Here is a 20,812-nt window from a genome sequence, read left to right as displayed (position 1 = left end):
AAGACCCTCAAAAGGAGAAAGAAACTGAGCCAGAAGCAGTATACAGAAGAAGACAGAGAGATAAACTGCAGAGCCTGCAGATCGTTGCTACCTGTGTCCTTGCTGCCTGAGAGGAAAAGGAAATGCTGCTGGAGGGGGCTGGCTATAAGCCAGACCCCAGGGAAAATGGCTGCCCCATAGGGATGCATAGGAGGCTACGCCAAGATGGCCGCCGACATGGGGCCGAACCGATCGTTCTACCGCCCACAAAACGGCGGCGATGGCGCCAAAATGACCTGTATACTCGCCCCAGAAGGGCCATACACGTGTGCATAGTAAAAACATGGTGGACCGCGCAAATTTACCCCCGCAGCGGTCGCCGCACAACACACAAGTCTGTACCCCCAAACATGCACCCAAGGTGACACAGGGACAGGGACCCCCAGCAAACATACAGATCTGCACAAAGCGAACCCCGCAGGGATCGCACAGGGAGTCACACAGGCACAGACATGGGGACACACAGCAACACAGACTGCCACCCCAGACAGAGGCCCCACACACAAAGTACTTACCTGTACCCGATGGCGTGGGGAGCCTCCATGCACGGATAAACCTCTGTCCTCAGCTGACAGGGAGTGCCGTGAGCCAGGGGCATGACGCTGCAGCACCGCAGACGAGTCCTGTGAGGTAGCCACCTCACGGCTGCATCCCTGCAGCGAACAGGGATGGGTCGTTCTTAATGCCAGGGCGAACCATAGCTGAACGCTCGATGGCGGGCTGGGGGTCCATCTGACCCTCTGTGCCCTGGAGAACCAGGGCGGCCAGTCCGAATCCCAGCACCGCATGATCCATCTTCATCCGAAGAATAAACTAACACTAAAGCTGACAAAATAAACAGCTAGTAAAGTGAGAGAAAAAACTGACATTTAAAAAGAAAATCAAATAAAAGATTTAGGAAGGCTGAGACTGAAGCCCCAGCACAAGGTAGCCTAACTATTCCTGACGCTAGGCAAATTAAAACTGAGTTGGGAGTGGTGATGCAGGGGGGGGTATTGACCGGATGGGACAGCCCCCGTGGGTGTTTATATGCTAATGCATTTTGTCTTTGGACTAAGTCTATATGCCTAGCTATTCCTACGGATAGGAAGACAATACCCATCAGTGAGGACTTAGAGGAGGCGGCGACTGTCGGAAGACATAAGAGAAATATGTTTTTTTTTTTTCCCTAAATATTGAAAAATAATTTTCCACTTGCATTGCTGCTTTTTGAAGAGCAGGTTAGAAAAGCAGTGTCTGTCTAAAGACTGTATGTCAAAGTTAAATATGAAGGATTTTTTTTTTCTTTTTTAGGGAACTTAAAAAGTGGCTGAGGAATTGGTGTAAGGAGGGGTTTGGGTTCCTGGAGAACTGAGCTGACTTCTAAGTCGGCTATCGGCTCTTTAGTAAGCATGGGCTATACCTTAATGGGGACGGTACAGCTCTTTTGGGGAGAAAGATGGCCACCAAGTTGGAAGGGCTTTTAAACTAGGAGACGGGGGGGGGGGGGGAGGTCTCAGAAGTAGAGTCAGTCAGGAGGGAGTAAAGGACTGAAGGCAGTGGTAGGGTCAGCAGCGACAGTAGGTCCATAACGGCAATTGGCAGGTATGTGCAGGAAAACCTCAGACCAAACAGGAATATATATAACCGCCAATCACGTTTAACTTCCGTAAAACTAAGAGGGGTATATGCTAATGCCAGGAGCCTAGCTAATAAAATGGATGAGTTGGAAATGTTAGTACATGGGGATGATATAGACCTTGTGGGAATAACAAAGACTTGGTTCAACCCTTACATGACTGGCTGGCCAATATCCAAGGGTATTCGGTGTACCGGAAGGACAGGGTAGGAAAAAGAGGGGGAGGGGTATGTCTCTATGTCAAGAACAATGTAAAGGTGATAGAGCGGAGTGACATTACGGAAGGGATGAGCATGGATTTAGAATATGTGTGGATAGAACTCCATAGGGAAGGAGAAAAGGGAAAAGTAATTGTGGGGGTTTGCTATAGGCCACCTAAACAAGGGGAGGAGGTAGAGCTGGAATTTTTAGCACTACTGGGTAAAGTGGCAAAACTGGGATCAGTCATCATATTGGGGAAGTTCAATTATCCCGACATTGACTGGGAACAGGGGACTACACACTCACAGAAGGCCCGTCTATTCACGGAAACCTTACAGGATAATTACATATCACAGTTGGTGGACTCTCCGACTAGAGAAAATGCAGTTCTGGATCTATTGATCACTAATGACCGAGACATAATCTCAGAGGTAGAAGTCCAGGACTACCTGGGCTCTAGCGATCACAGGATGATCACATTTAGTGTAAATAATATAACAAAGCTAGTGGGGAACATAAGAACCCTAAACTTCAGAAGGGCAAACTTTTCAAAATTGTACTCATTGATGGAAAGGGTAAACTGGGACCAAACCTTGGGATCACTGACCACAGGGGAAAAATGGGAATGCTTTAGGAACATATTAAGCAAATGCATCTTGCAGTGCATTCCTATGGGAAATAAATTAAGAAGAGACAAAGCCAAACCTGGCTGGCTAAACCGTAGCGTTAAAAAACTTTAGGGGAAAAAAATTGGCCTTCAAGAAATATAAATCAGAGGGCACAGTATCGGCATTCGAGCAATACAAGGAGGCAAATAAGAAAAGTAAACACAAAATCAAGATGGCTAAAATCAACTTTGAGAGACAAATAGCGGAGGATAGTAAAAAAAAAAAAAATAAAAATAAAAAAAAGAAATTATTTAAATTTATCAACAGCAAAAAAACTAGGGCTGAACATATTGCGCACATAATTAACGATGATGGGAGGATGGTTACAGAGGACACTGAAAAAGCAAGCATGTTGAATGTTTTTTTTTTTTTTTTCTCGTCAGTCTTTACACAGGAAAAGGAAGGGTACACTGACCATGAGTATATGGTTAGTAGTAACACACAGGATTTGCCACTATGGCTAACAGAGGGTGAAATCAGGGAAAGGCTGGATAAACTTAACACAAACAGATCACCAGGCCCGGGTGGCGTACATCCGAGAGTACTCAAGGAACTCAGTAAGGTTATATGTAGACCACTGTTCCTGATCTTTGCTGACAGTATTAGGACAGGAAATTTACCAGGGGATTGGAGGAAAGCCAACGTGATTCCGATATTCAAAAAGGGGCAGAGGCATATGCCGGGAAATTATAGGCCTGTCAGTTTGACATTGATAGTATGTAAACTTCTGGAGGGGATAAGGGACTATATCGTAGAGTTTGCTAAAGACAACGACATCATCAGCAGTAATCAGCACGGGTTTACAAATGGACATTCTTGTCAAACCAATCTCCTAACATTCTACAAGGAGGTGAACTGTGAGCTAGATAGGGGCAGACCAGTAGATGCGGTGTACTTGGATTTCGCTAAGCCGTTTGATACAGTTCCCCGTAAGCGCTTAATTTATAAAATAAGGTCTGCAGGTATCGACAACAGGGTTTGCTCTTGGATACGGAACTGGCTAAAAGGGTGTGTCCAAAGGGTGGTAATAAACAATGCATACTCAGACTGGTCTGAGGTAGTAAGCGGGGTGCCCCAGGGCTCAGTCCTGGGACCAACCTTGTTCAATTTATTCATAAACAGCATTTTAGGTGGGGATCAGTAGTTCGTTATCAGTTTTTGCAGATGACACAAAATTGGCCAGGGCAATAACTGCACAGCATGAAGCAGATATCCTACAGAATGACCTGGACAAAATAACGGAGTGGGCAACGACATGGCAAATGAGGTTTAATGTGGAGAAGTGTAAGGTTTTGCACTTGGGGACTAAAAATATAAAAACACAATACACGTTAGGAGGGGAACCCTTGGGGGAATCAAAAATGTAGAAGGATCTGAGAGTCTTGGTTGATGATAGATTAGGCAACAGCATGCAATGTCAAGCGGCAGCTGCCAAAGCCAGCAGAATATTAGCATGCATAAAGAAAGGGATGTATTCCAGAGATAAGACCTTCCACTTTATAAAACTCTGGTCCGACTGCATCTGGATTATTCTGTCCAGTTCTGGTCGCCAGTCCTCAGGAGGGATGTGTTGGAGCTGGAGAGAGTCCAGAGAAGGGCAACTAAACTGATTAGGGGATTGGAGGACCTTAATTATGAAGAGTGTCTGCAATCGCTCGATTTATTCTCCCTGGAGAAGAGACACCTGAGAGGGGACATGATAGCAATTTATAAATATCTCAATGGGGATCTCAGCTTAGAAAAAAAGCTGTTAAGTCGAAGGGATTGCATGAGGACAAGAGGGCATACAATGCAATTAGAGGAGAAGCGTTTTAACCTCAGGCAACATGGGGGGTTCTTTACTGTTAGGGCTACAAGATTGTGGAATTCTCTACCGCAAGAGGTGGTTTCTGCGGGAAGTATGGTGGCTTTCAAAAGACTCTTAGACATACATCTCAAGGATCAGGACATTCAGGGCTATGTGAGATGATTACAGCCACACACACCTACGCAGGTTGAACTGGATGGACTATTGTCTTTATTCAACCTCACCTACTGTGTAACTATGTAAAATGCAGATTAAGCAGACACATGCACTGAGCTTGCATTAAATGTGCAGCACTGCACGCCTAACAGACTGATAAGTTTTTTTGTTTTCTCCTTTCTCCTCCTTACTGGGCTCAGGTCAGGGCATAACGATTGTGCACTGCACCCCCACACAATACAATCAATGTAGATCGCTGTCTGATTAAAGAAGATTGCTCCTATGCTTTTCCTCAAAGCAATCTCCAGTCTGACCCTACAGTAATCTTCTATCTCTCCCTCAGCAAAACTATCAGGAACCTCTCCCTAGTATAGTTTGAGCAGAGTGACGCATGGCGCTATGTGACTCCAGCTTACATAGTCTCTGGGTCACATGCTGCACTGGCCAATTACAGCCATGCCATTAGTAGGCATGGCTGTGATGGCTTCTAGGGCACACTAGTTAAACACTTGCTGATTGGCTGCCTTGCACCTGTTGAAACCTTGCCAAAACATCAAATGTTACCGAACAACGGACAGTACCCGAACATACAGTGAAATGTTTGTGTCTGGGACCGGGTACCAAATACCCAAAAGTCTGGTACGAACCCAAACAATACAGTCCGGTTTCGCTCAATTCCAGAGATAAGACTATATTCCTTCCACTTTATAAAACTCTGGTCCGACCAGGGGGCGTGGCGACCGCCGGACAGTATGGCCGCTTAGCAGAGGAGCCCCGCTGCATGCTCGGTTTACAGTACATCTACGGCCCATCTACGTGAGTGTTACCGCTACTCACAGACAGAGATCTTCTGGGGAACATTCACTGCAGCCATCCAGCATGACGAGCATGTCCAGCATGACGCCGACCCGCTGGCAGTCCGCAAACTGTCCGAATTCTTCCACCCGGCGGCCTCGGGACCAACGAAAAATGGCGCCGGAGCCTCGCAGCATCAAGGAGTTGTCCGCCCTCTAGTGTCTGCAGGTCCCGTCGTGGCCGTGACGTCACCAGCGCGCCCAGACACGGCCGACCCGAACAGGCAGATGAGACTACCGCGCTCTGCAGACTCCTCTCCATCCACACCGCCCACCCACAGCCCGGCAAAATCGAAGCCTCGGTGGGAGGAGGGACATCACACACCTTACCCTGCATCCATGGAGGTGAGTGACCAGGACTCTGCCACAGCTCATGCATGGTCATATGTTCCCGCACCAGACCCCTTTGCTTCCATCCCCACAATGGGACAGCCTATCTCTGATACTGCCTTAAGGGATATGTTATCCATGATGCACAAGTCGATGCAGGCAACTGTTTCCTCCTCCATTGCCTATTGCCAAAAAGAGTTGCATGGCCTGGGCGAAAGGGTCAACACTGTAGAATGCGAAAGAGGGTGTGGCGTACGGCGCGGCGGATGGCAGCACTGCTCTGAAGCTCCGCTCGGCCACCCGGGACTTCAGCCTTCTACGACCCACGGGAAGACTCGTATTGCGGTCTTACAGCCTCTGCAGCTTCTCCCCTCCTCGCTGATGGTGAAGGGGAAGAAACATTTCCACCAGCACACTAAAATGGATGGATTTCTCCTTTCCACCGTGCCAGGTCTCCACCAACATGGCGCCGGTCGGCAGCCGCGGCCCCCAGCACACAGTGCGGATCGGCGGGACGGACACTCACCACCATTAAGGCAAGTGGCTAACCCCGATAGCGGGAATTCTTCTGGCTCCTCCACGCCTCCCTCACCCTCAGCGAGAAGCCCTGCCAAACAGAAGCAGAGGCGAGGGCCCTCTCCCCCACACTCCATCCCTGCTGAGCAGATGGATCATGGCTTGTCTCCCACCGCACCGCAGCCACAGGCCCTTCAGGCAGCTGATCCTTTTGCAGCCTTCCCTGTGGGAGACCACCCAATATCAGCATCCTTACTGAAGGATATGATGCACTCCCTATGGTCCTCCCTACATACGGACATGGTCCAAGGACTGACCCAGACTAGGAGGGAGATTCACCAGTTAGGGGAGAGGGTGGACTCGGTGGAGAGGTCTATGGATAAGTGCTCACTGTCCCTCAACACCTTAGTGGCAGCTCATAATGGGCATGCTGAAGACATCGCTTGGCTCAAGGACAAAGTCGCTGACCTTGAGGATAGGTCGTGACGAAACAACCTTAAGCTTAGGGGGGTGCCGGAGTCGGTTCAACCCCAAAGCCTGGAGAAATACGCCAAGGATCTGTTTGCAGCGTTGGTGCCTTCCCTGTCCCCCTCTGACCTGACCATTGACAGGATCCATAGAATCCCAAAACCCGGATTCATCGCACAAGACCTGCCCCGTGATGTACTCCTGAGAGTCCATTTTTTCCAGGCTAAAGATAAAATACTTATGGCCTTGAAACAACTGCAAGTAATGCCTGGAGAACACCCACAAATTCAGATCCTGCCTGACCTATCCCGGCATACTCTCCAGAAACGCAGGAATCTGGCTACGGTTACTAAGGCTCTCAGGAACCACCACATTCCGCACAAGTGGAAACACCCGGCACTCTTAACCATCACCCATAATGGATCTACGGTCACTATTTCTACCATGGAGGAGGGAATGGCACTCTTGCGCCGTTGGGGGATTGTCATGGATGCACCGCCTCCACATGGAGCCTTACCTAATCCTTTTCCCGTGCCCATCCAAGGGGAATGGCAAGTGGTATCCCGAAAACGCTCCAACTCTAGTCAGAGGTCGAGTAGCAGCGAAAGTGTCTCCCTGCAGTGTTCTTCACAGTCCCAGGCCTAGGATGTGAATACTCCCTATGGCCCTTCTCTCCTGGATGCAGGTATGTCCTGCTGTTAGACTTTTTTTTATGTCCTTTTTTGTGCTATGCTCCGTTGTTGGACCCCCCCCCCCCCTTCCTTGGTTCTGGTTCCGATACTAAACTGTTCCCCTTGGAGTTCTGCCCCCCTGATGAGTCATACAACTTCAGCTTCTCCTTTTTTTTTTCTTGTTTGTCTTGCTACCATCCAGTACGTCCGTACTTGTCACTTGGAGCCACCATGACTATTAAATTTCTCTCCTTAAATGTTAATGGCCTAAACCATCCGGCCAAGAGATACTCCTTATGGACCGAATTGTGTAATAGTCGAGCGGATATCGCATCAATTCAAGAGACTCACTTCAAAATTTCTCAACAACCTCGCTTCTCTCACAAACACTTCCCACACCTTTTTTTTGCCAGCGCTTCTGAGAAGAAACGTGGAGTTCTTATTGCAATCAGAGACACGGTGGCTTTCTCCCTAAAGGACGAGATCTGTGACCCAGAGGGTCGGTTCCTGATCCTCCGGGGTGACTTCAACAACTTGCCTCTGACTCTGGTTGCGGTATACGCCCCGAACTGTCATCAGCAGCGCTTCCTCCACAGGTTACTTCAAAGAATATCCACAGATATATATGGTAACTTGGTGTTGTTTGGCGACTTTAATGCTGTTGTCGACTCAGCGCTTGACACTTTCGGTGCCCGCCCGGGGTCGACAGCTTTCACTTGGTCTACTGTTGCACAAGGAGCAGTTGTACGATGTCTGGAGGTGTCAGCATGGCTCGGAAAGGGACTACTCCCATTACTCCTCCAGACATCGTTTGTACTCTCGCATTGACCTAATTCTTACGGATCTTCCTCTGCTGGGTAGGGTCTCCTCTTCGGCCATTAGAAGCATTACGTGGTCAGACCATGCCGCGGTGGAGATGGTGGTGGAGGAGACAGGGCCCAGGGAACGAACATCTATATGGCGTTGTGACGCCAGGGTACTCCAAGATCCCGCCACTGGTAAGGTGATTGCTGAACATATACGTGAGTTCTTTGAATTTAATGCTTCTTCGGTCTCTAACCCTTGGTCGCTTTGGGGAGCGCATAAGCCTTTTGTCAGGGGTATTTGTATACAGCAGACTGCCAGACTGTGAAAGGCATATAATCAGAAGCTTGATGCTCTCCTCTCTGATATCCGCTCCTTGGAAGTCACACACAAGAGCAATCCCACACCCTCTGTGACCGCAGCTCTGACTCAAAAAAGAGAATCCCTCAGATCTAACTTACTGGAACGATATGATCGCCATATAAAGGCGCTTAACCTCCGCTATTATGCCCAAGCCAACAAAGCGGGTAAATTCTTAGCGTCCAGAGTTAAACAGAAAAGAGCATGTGCACGTATATCACATCTGACCCATCATAAGACAAATGCCAAGCTGACCCACCCTAAAGACATCGCGAATGAATTCGCAACTTTTTACGGTGCGCTCTACAATTTGGCACAAGACCCCTCCACAGTACAACCAGACCCTGAAGCCATAAAAACCTTCCTGGACAGATTGTCTCTGCCCTCCCTCTCGGAAGCCCAAGTACAGATCCTCTCCGCTCCATTTACGGAGGAAGAGATCTCTAAGGCGGTCCGCTCCTTGCCTATCGGCAAGTCTCCGGGCCCGGACGGTTTATGCAATGAGTATTATAAGTTATATAACGAAACCTTAAGCCCCTATCTTGTTGCAGTGTTCAATCAAGCGGCCCAGAAATCGGCATTCCCTAGGGAAATGCTTGGCGCCTATATCACGACCATCCCCAAACCTGGCAAGGACCCCAGCTTCCCTGCCAACTACAGGCCTATTTCCCTTCTCAATAGTGACATTAAAGTTTACGCCAAAGTACTTGCCTCACGACTGCAGCCTGTCCTACCCCTTCTGATACATAGTGACCAGATGGGATTTATGCCGGGAAGGCAGACTTCTGACGCCACCAGGCGTATAGTGAATCTGGTACATGTGGCGGAGAGCACTCGAACGCCTTCTCTGCTCCTCACGTTGGATGCAGAGAAGGCGTTCGATAGGGTCAGCTGGATGTATATGCGTGCGGCCCTGGGGAGGTTTGGATTCACGGGAGGTATACTATTGGCCCTACTGGCACTCTACTCCTGCCCTTCGGCCCAAGTCCTCACCTCTGGCACTACCTCGACGCCGTTCGCCATCACCAATGGCACCCGCCAGGGGTGTCCTTTATCACCGTCCATCTTTAATCTGATGATCGAGCCTCTGGCGGAGGCCATTCGGTCTGACGACTCGGTGGAGGGGTTCTGCCTGGGTGACACAGTCCACAAAGTCAACCTCTTTGCGGACAACATTATTGTAACACTCACAAACCCGACCCGCTCGCTCCCTGCGGTCCACCGCATTTTATTGGCATTTGGAGGGATCTCCTATCATAAAGTAAACACTTCAAAATCCCTGGTGCTTAATATGGGGGTTAACCAGAAAGTTGTGTCCTTGTTAAAATCAATATGCCCCTACCCTTGGACAGAGGTTAGTATCCCGTACCTGGGCCTACATATAACCCCCCGAATCTCTAAACTGCTTCCCGCTAACTTAGATCCCCTTCTTAAGAAGCTCAACGGCACCATGGCGGCTATGTCCAAAGTTGAATTGTCATGGGGGGGAAGAATGGCAGCTTATAAAATGTTGATTTTGCCTCAGGTGCTTTATGTATTCAGGGCGCTTCCAGTCCCCTTTCCCAGGAAATATCTGGGGGCCTTCTCTAGAGGACTGAGAGGCTTTATCTGGAGCGGCAAACGAGCAAGAGTTTCTACCTCCACCCTTCAGCTTCCCAAATCCATGGGTGGTGCCAAATTGCCGGATCTTCAAGCGTACTTTTGGTCCACTAGGCTGGACCAACTTAAACACTGGTTTGCTCCTCTCGGTTCCTCTTCTTGGTCCTCTATGGAACGTCACCTCTCTCCCACCGGCGACTTGAGGCAGTTTCTCCTGGGAGACCTTTGGATCCCATGGTCCCTGTCGGGTATGCCTCCGACTCTTCAGGTCTCTCTGATGGCCTGGAGGAGGTTGGAAGGCGCCCGGGAGACACAACTGGAATTTGCTCCGCTCCACTCTTCCTCTCTACCGTTGAGCTGCTTAAAAGCATATCTCCCAACCCTTCGGATATCTGATTTGGAGCGCTCGGGTGTCACCGAGATCTCTCACTTTTACGAACATGATGCTCCGATTACCCCGCAAGCCCTAATACAAAAGCTAAAAGTCCCGTCTACTCTCTTCCTCCAAGTGCTTAGTGTACATAGCTTTCTTAAAAGACACCCCCCAAGAGCTAGCCGGATCCCCCTTAAAGTATGGACTCACTACAACTCCGCTAGAAAACCAGCCAAGGGCATCTCTTTGTTTTACGACATACTCTACCAAAAACCCGACCTGCCCAAGACGTTGTCAATGCAAAGGTGGGAAACTGAGCTGAACCTCCAGTTCACCCCGACTCAGTGGTCCCACGCTCTCTCATATACTTATCAATACTCTCATTGCTCGGCACACTGGGAAATGATGCTGAAAATCTCCAACAGGTGGTACTACACGCCTAGTAGGTTGGCAAAAATCTTCCCAAACATCCCGGACACCTGTTGGAGAAACTGCGGTCACAGAGGCACACTATTCCATATCCTTTGGGACTGTCCGTCCTTGACTAGCTTCTGGCACACAGTTTTCAGATGTATAGCTGATTGTACGGGTATTCTACGCCCTCCTAAGAAGGAACTCGCCCTTTTGAATTTGGGACTGGATGACTATCCGGTTGCCTACAGGCAGATGGTGTTACATATTCTATTGGCTTCCAGGGTGCTGATACTACGTCGTTGGAGATCTCTCGATATACCGAATTTTTCTGAAGTAGTTAGGATTGTTAATGTCAATTTTGCCATGGAGAAGGCCTTAGCTTTCAACTCCCTGTCTTACAAGAAATTCAGTTTAGCCTGGCAGTACTGGAAATATTCCTCCTGAATTGTCCTTATGGATGGGTGAGTGGGTGGGGACCCTCCTGTGGCAAGTATGTTCCCACTGGGGGCTACGGGGGTGTCCCCTTCCCATTACCCAACTCGCACGTGAGTGGACTGAGGTGGATTATGATCTGCCCATCACGTTCATGAAACCTGATATATACAGTTGTTGAATTTGTATGACACTGTTGGCAGTCGTTTGACCTGATTCTGCTCTCATATTAGTCGGAACCTCCCTCTCCCCCCCCCTGTTTTGTTTTCCTCCCTCCCCCCACCTCCCCCCTTCCTCTATCCTTTCCCTTGGGATATTGTATTGCATTGTATTTGCAAATTGTTGGACTTGTTGACGTGTATTTGTAATGCGTTCATTTTTCCTGTAATGCTGATTTCTTTAATAAAAAATATTATTCAAAAAAAAAAAACACTGTAGAATGCAAAATGGATGAGTTTACCATCTCGTACAATACCTTAGTGGATTCTCATACTGCCCAGCAAAATGATATTAGTCGTATACAAGCCAAGCTCGCGGACCTAGAGGATAGGTCCCGGTGAAACAACTTAATACTCCGCGGCATCCCAGAGACTGTCCTACCTAATCAGCTTCCCAACTTTGTGCGTGACCTATTCCAGCAGGCTGTCCCCGCATTGACCAACGCGGACTTGACCATAGATAGGATTCATAGAATCCCTAAACCATAATTCCTTCCGCAAGGTGTTCCTAGAGACGTCCTGCTTCGGATCCACTTTTTTCAAGCGAAGGAAAAAATTTTGGACGCCTTCAGGCGTAAAGATCACCTACCGGAACGAGCCACAGCGGTCCAAGTGTTACCCGATTATTCCCAGTATACCTTGCAGCAGCGTCGCAACCTTAACACTGTAACCAAGGCACTCTGCAACCACAAAATAATCTACAAGTGGAAATATTCTGCAAAATTGTGCATAACCGATCAAGGTTCCTCCACCCAAGTCACCACCATTGACCAAGGAATGTGTTTGCTTCGCCAGTGGGGTATTGTTCCCGACGCCTCGGATACATCGAATGTCAGTGATATGCCTCCATTGCCACCCCGTGTGCAGCCTAAATGGCAAGTAGCGTCCAGAACCTCAAGATCTCACAGCCGTCACAAATGACACTCACCGTCAGATCGTACCGGGTATGCACGACCCTCCCTGCCTCAAAGTAGCACACTTCACTGTGCTCTTTTTTTCCCCCGGCAGTTTTTGTAGCTCCAGCTACCCATTTGGCCCTTGTGGGCCATGTCCTTTTTTATCTTTTGAATGTTTTCTTTTTTGTTTTTTTGTTGTTGGTGGTTTCACCACCACTAACCATGCTGTACAACTGACTTTGCCTTTTCTTTACCCACGTGCAGTATACACCTTCTTCCTCAGCTCCCGGACAACCGTACCTACCGAGTCTACCACCTACAGCTACTCCGCGCAACGCCAATGCAGGACTTCCGTGACTACCCATCCTATGGACTTGGACAGGTCATATCATCATGGCGAACACCTCAGGTACTGCTTTCATCTCCCCTCTATCCTCCTTAGCCTCTTCATTGGTTGGGCTAGGTCATCCCCACTCCAACTCATGCTCCCCGTTCCCTTTTGCCACCGGCTCACCCATCTTCACTTTGGATCCTCTTTTGACCACCTATGCCTGTTAAATTTCTTTCCATGAACGTTAAGGGGCTGAATCACCCCGCAAAACGCCACTCGATGTGGAAAGAAGCTAGTTCAGCTAAAGCCGACGTCTTGGCAATACAGGAAACCCATTTTCTTCATGGATGTGCTCCCCGATGTACTAACCCTGATTACCCACATGTTTTCCATGCTTCTTATACCGCTAAAAAAGGGGGGTAATGTTGGCTTTTCGGAATTCTGTGTCCTTCTCTTTCTCCAGAGTGGTGGAGGACACGGAAGGCCGCTTTCTTATTATTAACTGCTCTATAGATCAATGTCTATATACAATAGTCAATGTCTATGCTCCTAATGTACGTCAACTTTCTTTCCTACGTAAGTTGTGCTCCAAGATTTTGAAACTAAAATTAGGCAAACTGATAATATGTGGTGACTTCAATTTGGTAGCCAATCACGCCCTAGACTCTTTAGCCAGACCCAAATCCAAGCTCCCATCTCTAGCTGCATTATTACACTCGGAGGGGCTACATGACGTCTGGAGGTATCAACACGCGGAAGAGAGAGACTACTCTTTCTTCTCGGCGAGTCACAACACATACTCCAGAATCGACATGTTCTTAGTGGACTCCGCTACCTTGCCACTCCTTGTTGACTCCTCCATATCCACCATCACGTGGTCAGACCACGCTGCTGTGCACATGACCCTATCCACTAGCCCGCCTACCACGTCCTCCTTTATTTGGAGGCGCAATAATTCCCTACTCGCTGACCCAATATCCCTGCAACACTTGCAGAAAAGTTTGCAAGATTTCTTCCACCTTAACTGCACTCCGGATGTTTCCCCTTCCATTTTGTGGAACACGCACAAAGCGTTCATCAGGGGTCTACTGATCCAATTAGGCTCTCAGTTAAAAAAATGGCGTAATTCTGCTCTTCAGCGCCTTACTGAAGAAATGCATTCCCTCGATGAGCTGAATAAAACATTCCCAGCCCCAGTCTATGCTTCTCGGCTAACGTCTCTCTGCGCTGACCTCCGCAGACTGTTAACCGAGCAGCATGATAAAATGCTAGCGCGACTTTGCGCAAATTACTACTCCTCCCATAACAAAGCCGGCAAATTCCTGGCTTCTCGCCTCAAAGCTAGACGACTTCAGACTAGAATAGACTGCATTTTGCACCTGCATACTAAGGAGAGACACACTCACCCTCAAAAAATAGCAGACGCTTTCGCGGATTATTATAGTGCCCTCTATAACCTGAATGCTGAGGACTCCACACCACAACCCACGGATGATGACATACAGGCCTTCCTTCAGCGCCTCCACGTCCCTCTCGACAGACGTGCTATTGCTTCTTAATAGCCCCATCACCCCCGCAGAACTGTCTAAAACTCTTAAATCAATGCCATCTAACAAGTCCCTAGGGCCAGACGGCCTGACCAACGAATACTACACAGCCATGCATGACATACTCTCCCCTCATATGTTGACCCTTTTCGCACAAGCCGTAGACACAGGAACTATGCCCCCCGAAATGCTACAGGCTCATATTACCACCCTACCTAAACCTGGAAAACCACCCACCACCCCGGCAAACTTTAGGCCCATCTCTCTGCTGAACACGGACGTAAAAATGTATGCTAAAGTCATAGCGAATTGCCTAGCCACAGTCCTACCAACTTTGGTGGGGGTAGATCAGATGGGATTTGTCCAGGGTCGTCAGGCCCCGGATGCCAGTAGGCGTGTAGTGAACCTGATGCACTATGCGGAACGCACTCGGACGCCTTCTCTGCTCTTGTCTATCGACGTGGAGAAGGTGTTCGATCGCATTCATTGGGGATACATGCGAGCTGTCTTACAGAGTTTCGGTTTCTCTGGCCCCATCTCATCTGCCATCCTTACTCTTTACCTGAATCCCTCTGCTAGGGTGCTGTCGGCCGGCACACTCTCTAAATCATTTTCCATCTCTAATGGTACGCGTCAGGGTTGTCCACTCTCCCCTTTAATATTCAATCTCCTGATTGAGCCGATAGCAGCGCAATTAAGACAAAGCCCCTTAGTATCGGGATTTAAATTTCCTAGCTCCCACTAGGTCATCACGCATTTTGCAGATGACGTCATTCTGAGTCTCACCAACCCTACAGTTTCCTTGCCTGCCACCCACAACATTCTTCAGTCTTTCAGCAAAATCTCATACTATAAGGTCAATTTCAGCAAATCGGTGATACTAAACATGGGGGTCCACCCGACCGCCCGTTCCCACTTGCAGAATGTCTTACCATACACGTGGTCCAATCAACCCCTACACTACTTAGGTATAGATTTAGCATTCCCTACTTCAGACATGGTCACCACAAACATGTCCCCTGTTATTAAATCAATTGCCTCAGATGTCGCCAAGCTCAAGACCGTTGAACCATCTTGGATGGGTCGCATAGTCGCGTTTAAAATGGTTTGTTTGCCTAAAATCCTGTACATTTTCCGCAACCTACCCATTCCTTTTCCCAAGAAAAACATCCTCCCTTTAACTAAACTGTTACATACGTTCGTTTGGCAAAGGAAAAGGGCTAGATGTGCGCATACTCACATGATCAAACACAGATCGGTGGGAGGCCTAGGGCTCCCAGATTTACTTGACTACTACAATGCATCCCGCCTGGCGACATTGCGACACTGGTTTACAGAACATCCTACTACGCCATGGGTCTCTGTTGAGTCTACCATATCCAAAGCTACTACCCTTTTTAACCTGCTGTTAGCAGACATGTGGAAACCACTAGATCTGCAGACTTTGCCCTTGCCCACACGAGCCACACTGACATTATGGCGATCTCTCCTCGCACAGCTTCCTACTACCTCTCAATCCAAACATGTCCCGCTTCCAATTACCACATTGAATACGCTACTTCCATACACCAATATCTCCAGATTTCAGGCAGTCGGCATTAACACAATAGACCAGCTCTTCCAGTCCAACTCCCTCAAATCGTTCGAGAATCTACGGCTAGAATTCAGCTTACCCCCACAGACACTCTACGCATACAATAGCCTGGCAAGTTTCCTGCGCAAACACCCTCCTCCTGTAATTAATCTCCCTATGCAAGTATGACAATTCCTAACATCCCCCTCTTTTCCAACAAAAGGTATATCTTTATTTTATAATCTCCTCGGTCACAAACTAGAATTTTCTAAGTCCCCTCATGTGTTAGCATGGGAGAGGGAACTTCAAACATCTTTTTCCGAGGCTCAATGGAAACTTGCCATATGCAGCTCCTATAAATCCACCCAATGTGTGAATCATTGGGAGCAAACCCAGAAAATTCTTACTCGGTGGTATTTGACACCGTATAGACTCTCAAAATTGTATGACTCCCAGAGCCCTTTATGCTGGCGCAACTGCGACCAAGTAGGGTCATTATTGCATGTTTTCTGGTCCTGCAAAGGCCTGTCTAGTTTCTGGAGAAAGATGTTTGAGGTCCTGTCCACTACTACTGGTATTCTCAAGCCACCCGACCCTGCTCTGGCCCTCCTCTCGTTGGGTCTGGATTAAATCCCACCCTCCTTGAGGACAGTCTCAGTACATATACTAGTAGCAGCCAAGACAGTCATAGCACGCCACTGGAAACAGTCTGCTGCACCTTCCTACACGGAAGCAATCCGCCTGGTAAACTTGCAGTGTTCTCTAGAAAAGGTGTACGCTTACTCTAAATCCCGTGGTCCAAAATTTTACAAGGATTGGCAAGCTTGGCTACAAAGCCTGTACTTCTCCCCTACACCTGGCTAATGTTCATGGTATGGATAAGTTATAGTTATGGTTCTAGTTCTGGTATTTGTACTCTTGTATGACTTCTGACACTGGTGCATATGTAATACTCTACGTATACTGTCTGCATATGTGTGCATTTTCTTATCTATGCTCTTGATACGGTTACTTCATGTTGAATACGGATTTGGTTTATTTTCTTTTGTATTTTGTATATTTCAATAAAAATCTATTGAAAGTAAAACTCTGGTCCGACCACATCTGGAGTATTCGGTCCAGTTCTGGTCACCAGTCCTCAGGAGAGATGTGTTGGAGCTGGAGACAGTCTAGAGAAGGGCAACTAAACTAATTAGGGGATTGTAGGACCTTAATTATGAAGAGTGTCTGCAATCGCTTGATTTATTCTCCCTGGAGAAGAGACACCTGAGAGGGGACATGATAGCAATTTATAAATATCTCAATGGTGATCTCAGCATAGAAAAAAAGCTATTCAGTCGAAAGGATTGCATGAGGACTTGTGTTTTAACCTCAGGCAACGTGAGGGGTTCTTTACTGTTAGGGCTACAAGATTGTGGAATTCTCTACCACAAGAGGTGGTTTCTGTGGGAGGTATGGTGGCTTTCAAAAGAATCCTAAGCCTCGTATACATGCACCGATTGTTGGCCGTGAATTTTCGGCCAACGTCCGATCGGCCGATTGTCGGCTTGTTAGTATGATGCTTCCGACAACCGACTGCGACTTTTCGGCCGAACAAAATCTAGCGAGCATGCTATAAAATTTTTGTTGGCCGTCACCAGAACGGCCGATTGTTCTTCAGTCAGTACAGATTTCGGCAGACAAAAATGTGATGAGCAAGATTGGGCATGCTCAGAGAAGAAAAAAACACACGAAAAGTAAACCAGAACATGACATCACTTCTGCAGTTGGTTGTTGGCCGACAAAATTTGTGTGCAGTCTAGAGCACATTTCAACCAACACAACAACACTGTACAAAAGACGGCCGATTGGTCGGCCAACAATCGGTGCATGTGTATGAGGCTTTAGACATACATCTCAAGGAGAAAAATATTCAGGGGTATGAGAGATGATTACGGCCACACACACCTACACAGGTTGAACTGGATGGACTATGGTCTTTATTCAACCTCACCTACTATGTAACCCTAGCTGCACTACATAAAACTATTTGTTTTGTTTTATCATTTTAGAATGGGGTGTGTTGAGATTGTACATTGTTTTAAAGGGTGTGCTGAAAAAAGGTTGAGAAACACTGGCAGACAATTAGGTAACATACCTGTCCAACTTCATCAAAAGCCATGATAACCACTGCTGCACCAAACTGCTTTATCATTTTAGCTTTTGTCAGGAAGTCCTCTTCTCCCTCTTTCAAACTGATGCTGTTTACTATACTTTTACCCTGACAGCATTTTAGACCAGCTTCAATTACTTGAAAGTTAGACGAGTCAATGCATAGTGGAACCTAAAAACAAAAAAGATCATACATAATCAGAAAAAGATCATAAAAATGATTATAAAAAAATCAGAAATCAACAGTTGCTGCCAGATAAGGTTTTCACTCCTATACAGTATCTCAAAAAAGTGAGTACACCCCTCACATTTTTGGAAATATTTTATTATATATTTTCATGTGGCAACACTTAAGAAATTACACTTTGCTACAATGTACAGTAGTGAGTGTACAGCCTGTATACAGTGTAAATTTGCTGTCCCCTCAAAACAACAACACAGCTATTAATGTCTAAACCACTGGCAACAAAAGTGAGCACACCCCTGAAGTGAAAATGTCCAAATCGGGGCCAAAGTTGTATTATTTGGGGTGGCCACAGTTATTTTCCAGCACTGCCTTAACCCTCTTGGGCATGGAGTTCACCAGAGCTTCACAGGTTGCCACTGGAGTCCTCTTCCACTCCTCCATGATGACATCACAGAGCTGGTGGATGTTTGAGACCTTGCACTCCTCAACCGTCCGTTTGAGGATGCTCCACAGATACTCAATAGGGTTTAGGTCTGGAGACATGCTTGGCCAGTCCATCACCTTTGCCTTCAGCTTCTTTAACAAGGTAGTGGTTGTCTTGGAGGCGTGTTTGGAGTTATCATTTTGGAACATTGTCCTGCGGCCCAGTCTCCGAAAGGAGGGGATTAATGTGCTGTTTCAGTATGTCACAGTACATGTCAGCATTCATGGTTCCCTCAATGAACTGTAGCTCCCCAGTGCTGGCAGCACTTATGCAGCCCCAGACCATGACACTCCCACCACCATGCTTGACTGTAGGCAAGACACACTTGTCTTTGTACTCTTCCCCTGGTGCCGCCACACATTTGACACCATCTGAACCAAATATGTTTATCTTGGTTACATCAGACCACAGGACATGGTTCCAGTAATCCATGTCCTTAGTCTGCTTGTCTTCAGCAAACTGCGGGCTTTCTTGTGCATTATCTTTAGAAGAGGCTTCCTTCTGGGATACAACGCTGAGCACCTGCACTCAAATTTGTTGGTCAACCATGGTGAGGCCTGTTCTGAGTGGTACCTGTCCTGTGAAACCGCCATATGGTCTTGGCCACCGTGCTGCAGCTCAGTTTCAGTTGTCTTGGCAATCTTCTTATAGCTTAGGCCATCTTTATGCAGAGCAACATTTTTTTTTTTTTCAGATCCTGAGAGTTATTTGCCATGAGGTGCCATGTTGAACTTCCAGTGACCAGTATGAGAGAGTGAGAGTGATAATACCAAATTTAACACACCTGCTCCTCATTCACACCTGTGACCTTGTAACACTAACGAGTCATATGACACTGGGTGGGAAAATGGCTAATTGGGTCCAATTTGGACATTTTCACCAGACCATGACACTCCCACCACCATGCTTGACTGTAGGCAAGACACACTTGTCTTTGTACTCCTCACCTGGTGCTGCCACACATATTTGACACCATCTGAACCAAATATGTTTATCTTGGTTACATCAGACCACAGGACATGGTTCCAGTAATCCATGTCCTTAGTCTGCTTGTCTTCAGCAAACTGCGGGCTTTCTTGTGCATCATCTTTAGAAGAGGCTTCCTTCTGGGATGACAGCCATGCAGACCAATTTGATGCAATGTGCCGTGTATGGTCTGAGCACTAAGAAGCTGACCCCCTCACTCCTTCAACCTCTGCAGCAATGCTCACAGCACTACTATGTCTATTTCCCAAAGACATCTGGATACAACGCTGAGCACCTGCACTCAAATTTGTTGGTCAACCATGGTGAGGCCTGTTCTGAGTGGTACCTGTCCTGTGAAACCGCCATATGGTCTTGGCCACCGTGCTGCAGCTCAGTTTCAGTTGTCTTGGCAATCTTCTTATAGCTTAGGCCATCTTTATGCAGAGCAACAATTTTTTTTTTTTTTTTTCAGATCCTGAGAGTTATTTGCCATGAGGTGCCATGTTGAACTTCCAGTGACCAGTATGAGAGAGTGAGAGTGATAATACCAAATTTAACACACCTGCTCCTCATTCACACCTGAGACCTTGTAATACTAACGAGTCATATGACACTGGGTGGGAAAATGGCTAATTGGGTCCAATTTGGACATTTTCACTTAGGGGTGTACTCACTTTTGTTGCCAGTGGTTTAGACATTAATGGCTGTGTGTTGAGGTATTTTAGCAAATTTACACTGTTATACAAGCTGTACACTCACTACTTTGCATTAGAGCAAAGTGTCATTTATTCAGTGTTGTCACATGAAAAGATATAATAGCATATTTACAAAAATGTGAGGGGTGTACTCACTTTTGTGAGATACTGTACAAGCATTATTTCTCCTGAGAAGTCCATGTCTGCAGGTATCTCAAACAAACATTGAGCTATTGTGTTCTGACAACAAGAAGCCTTCCCCACCATCAGAACACATTTATCAGTGCTGCTGACAACACTGATCACTTGGGAAAACCCTAACAGGCTGGTTGTACAGGAGTCAATCAAAAGATAGACTAACACATACATGGATCTACATTCAGCCAGCGCCTGCTAAGCCGGCGAAATTTCAACTGAAATATGGCTGCCTTAACAAAACATACATAAACAAATA

At 47.3% G+C, this 20,812-nt stretch overlaps 1 protein-coding gene across 1 annotated transcript in view; it reads right to left on the bottom strand.

The window, feature by feature from the left end:
* MTR (5-methyltetrahydrofolate-homocysteine methyltransferase) overlaps positions 1–20,812 on the bottom strand; it is a 1,642,758-nt gene that overhangs the window by 849,345 nt on the left and 772,601 nt on the right. The window contains exon 15 of the mRNA XM_082249226.1: positions 18,013–18,198. Within this exon, the coding sequence (XP_082105352.1) occupies positions 18,013–18,198 (186 nt within the window). The remainder of the gene's footprint in view (positions 1–18,012; positions 18,199–20,812) is intronic.

This window comes from Pelophylax lessonae, assembly GCF_965119305.1.
Source record: "Pelophylax lessonae genome assembly, chromosome: 3".
Taxonomy (NCBI): domain Eukaryota; kingdom Metazoa; phylum Chordata; class Amphibia; order Anura; family Ranidae; genus Pelophylax; species Pelophylax lessonae.
Note: the sequence above shows the minus strand (reverse complement) of the source record. Positions and strands in the feature narration are given on the sequence as shown.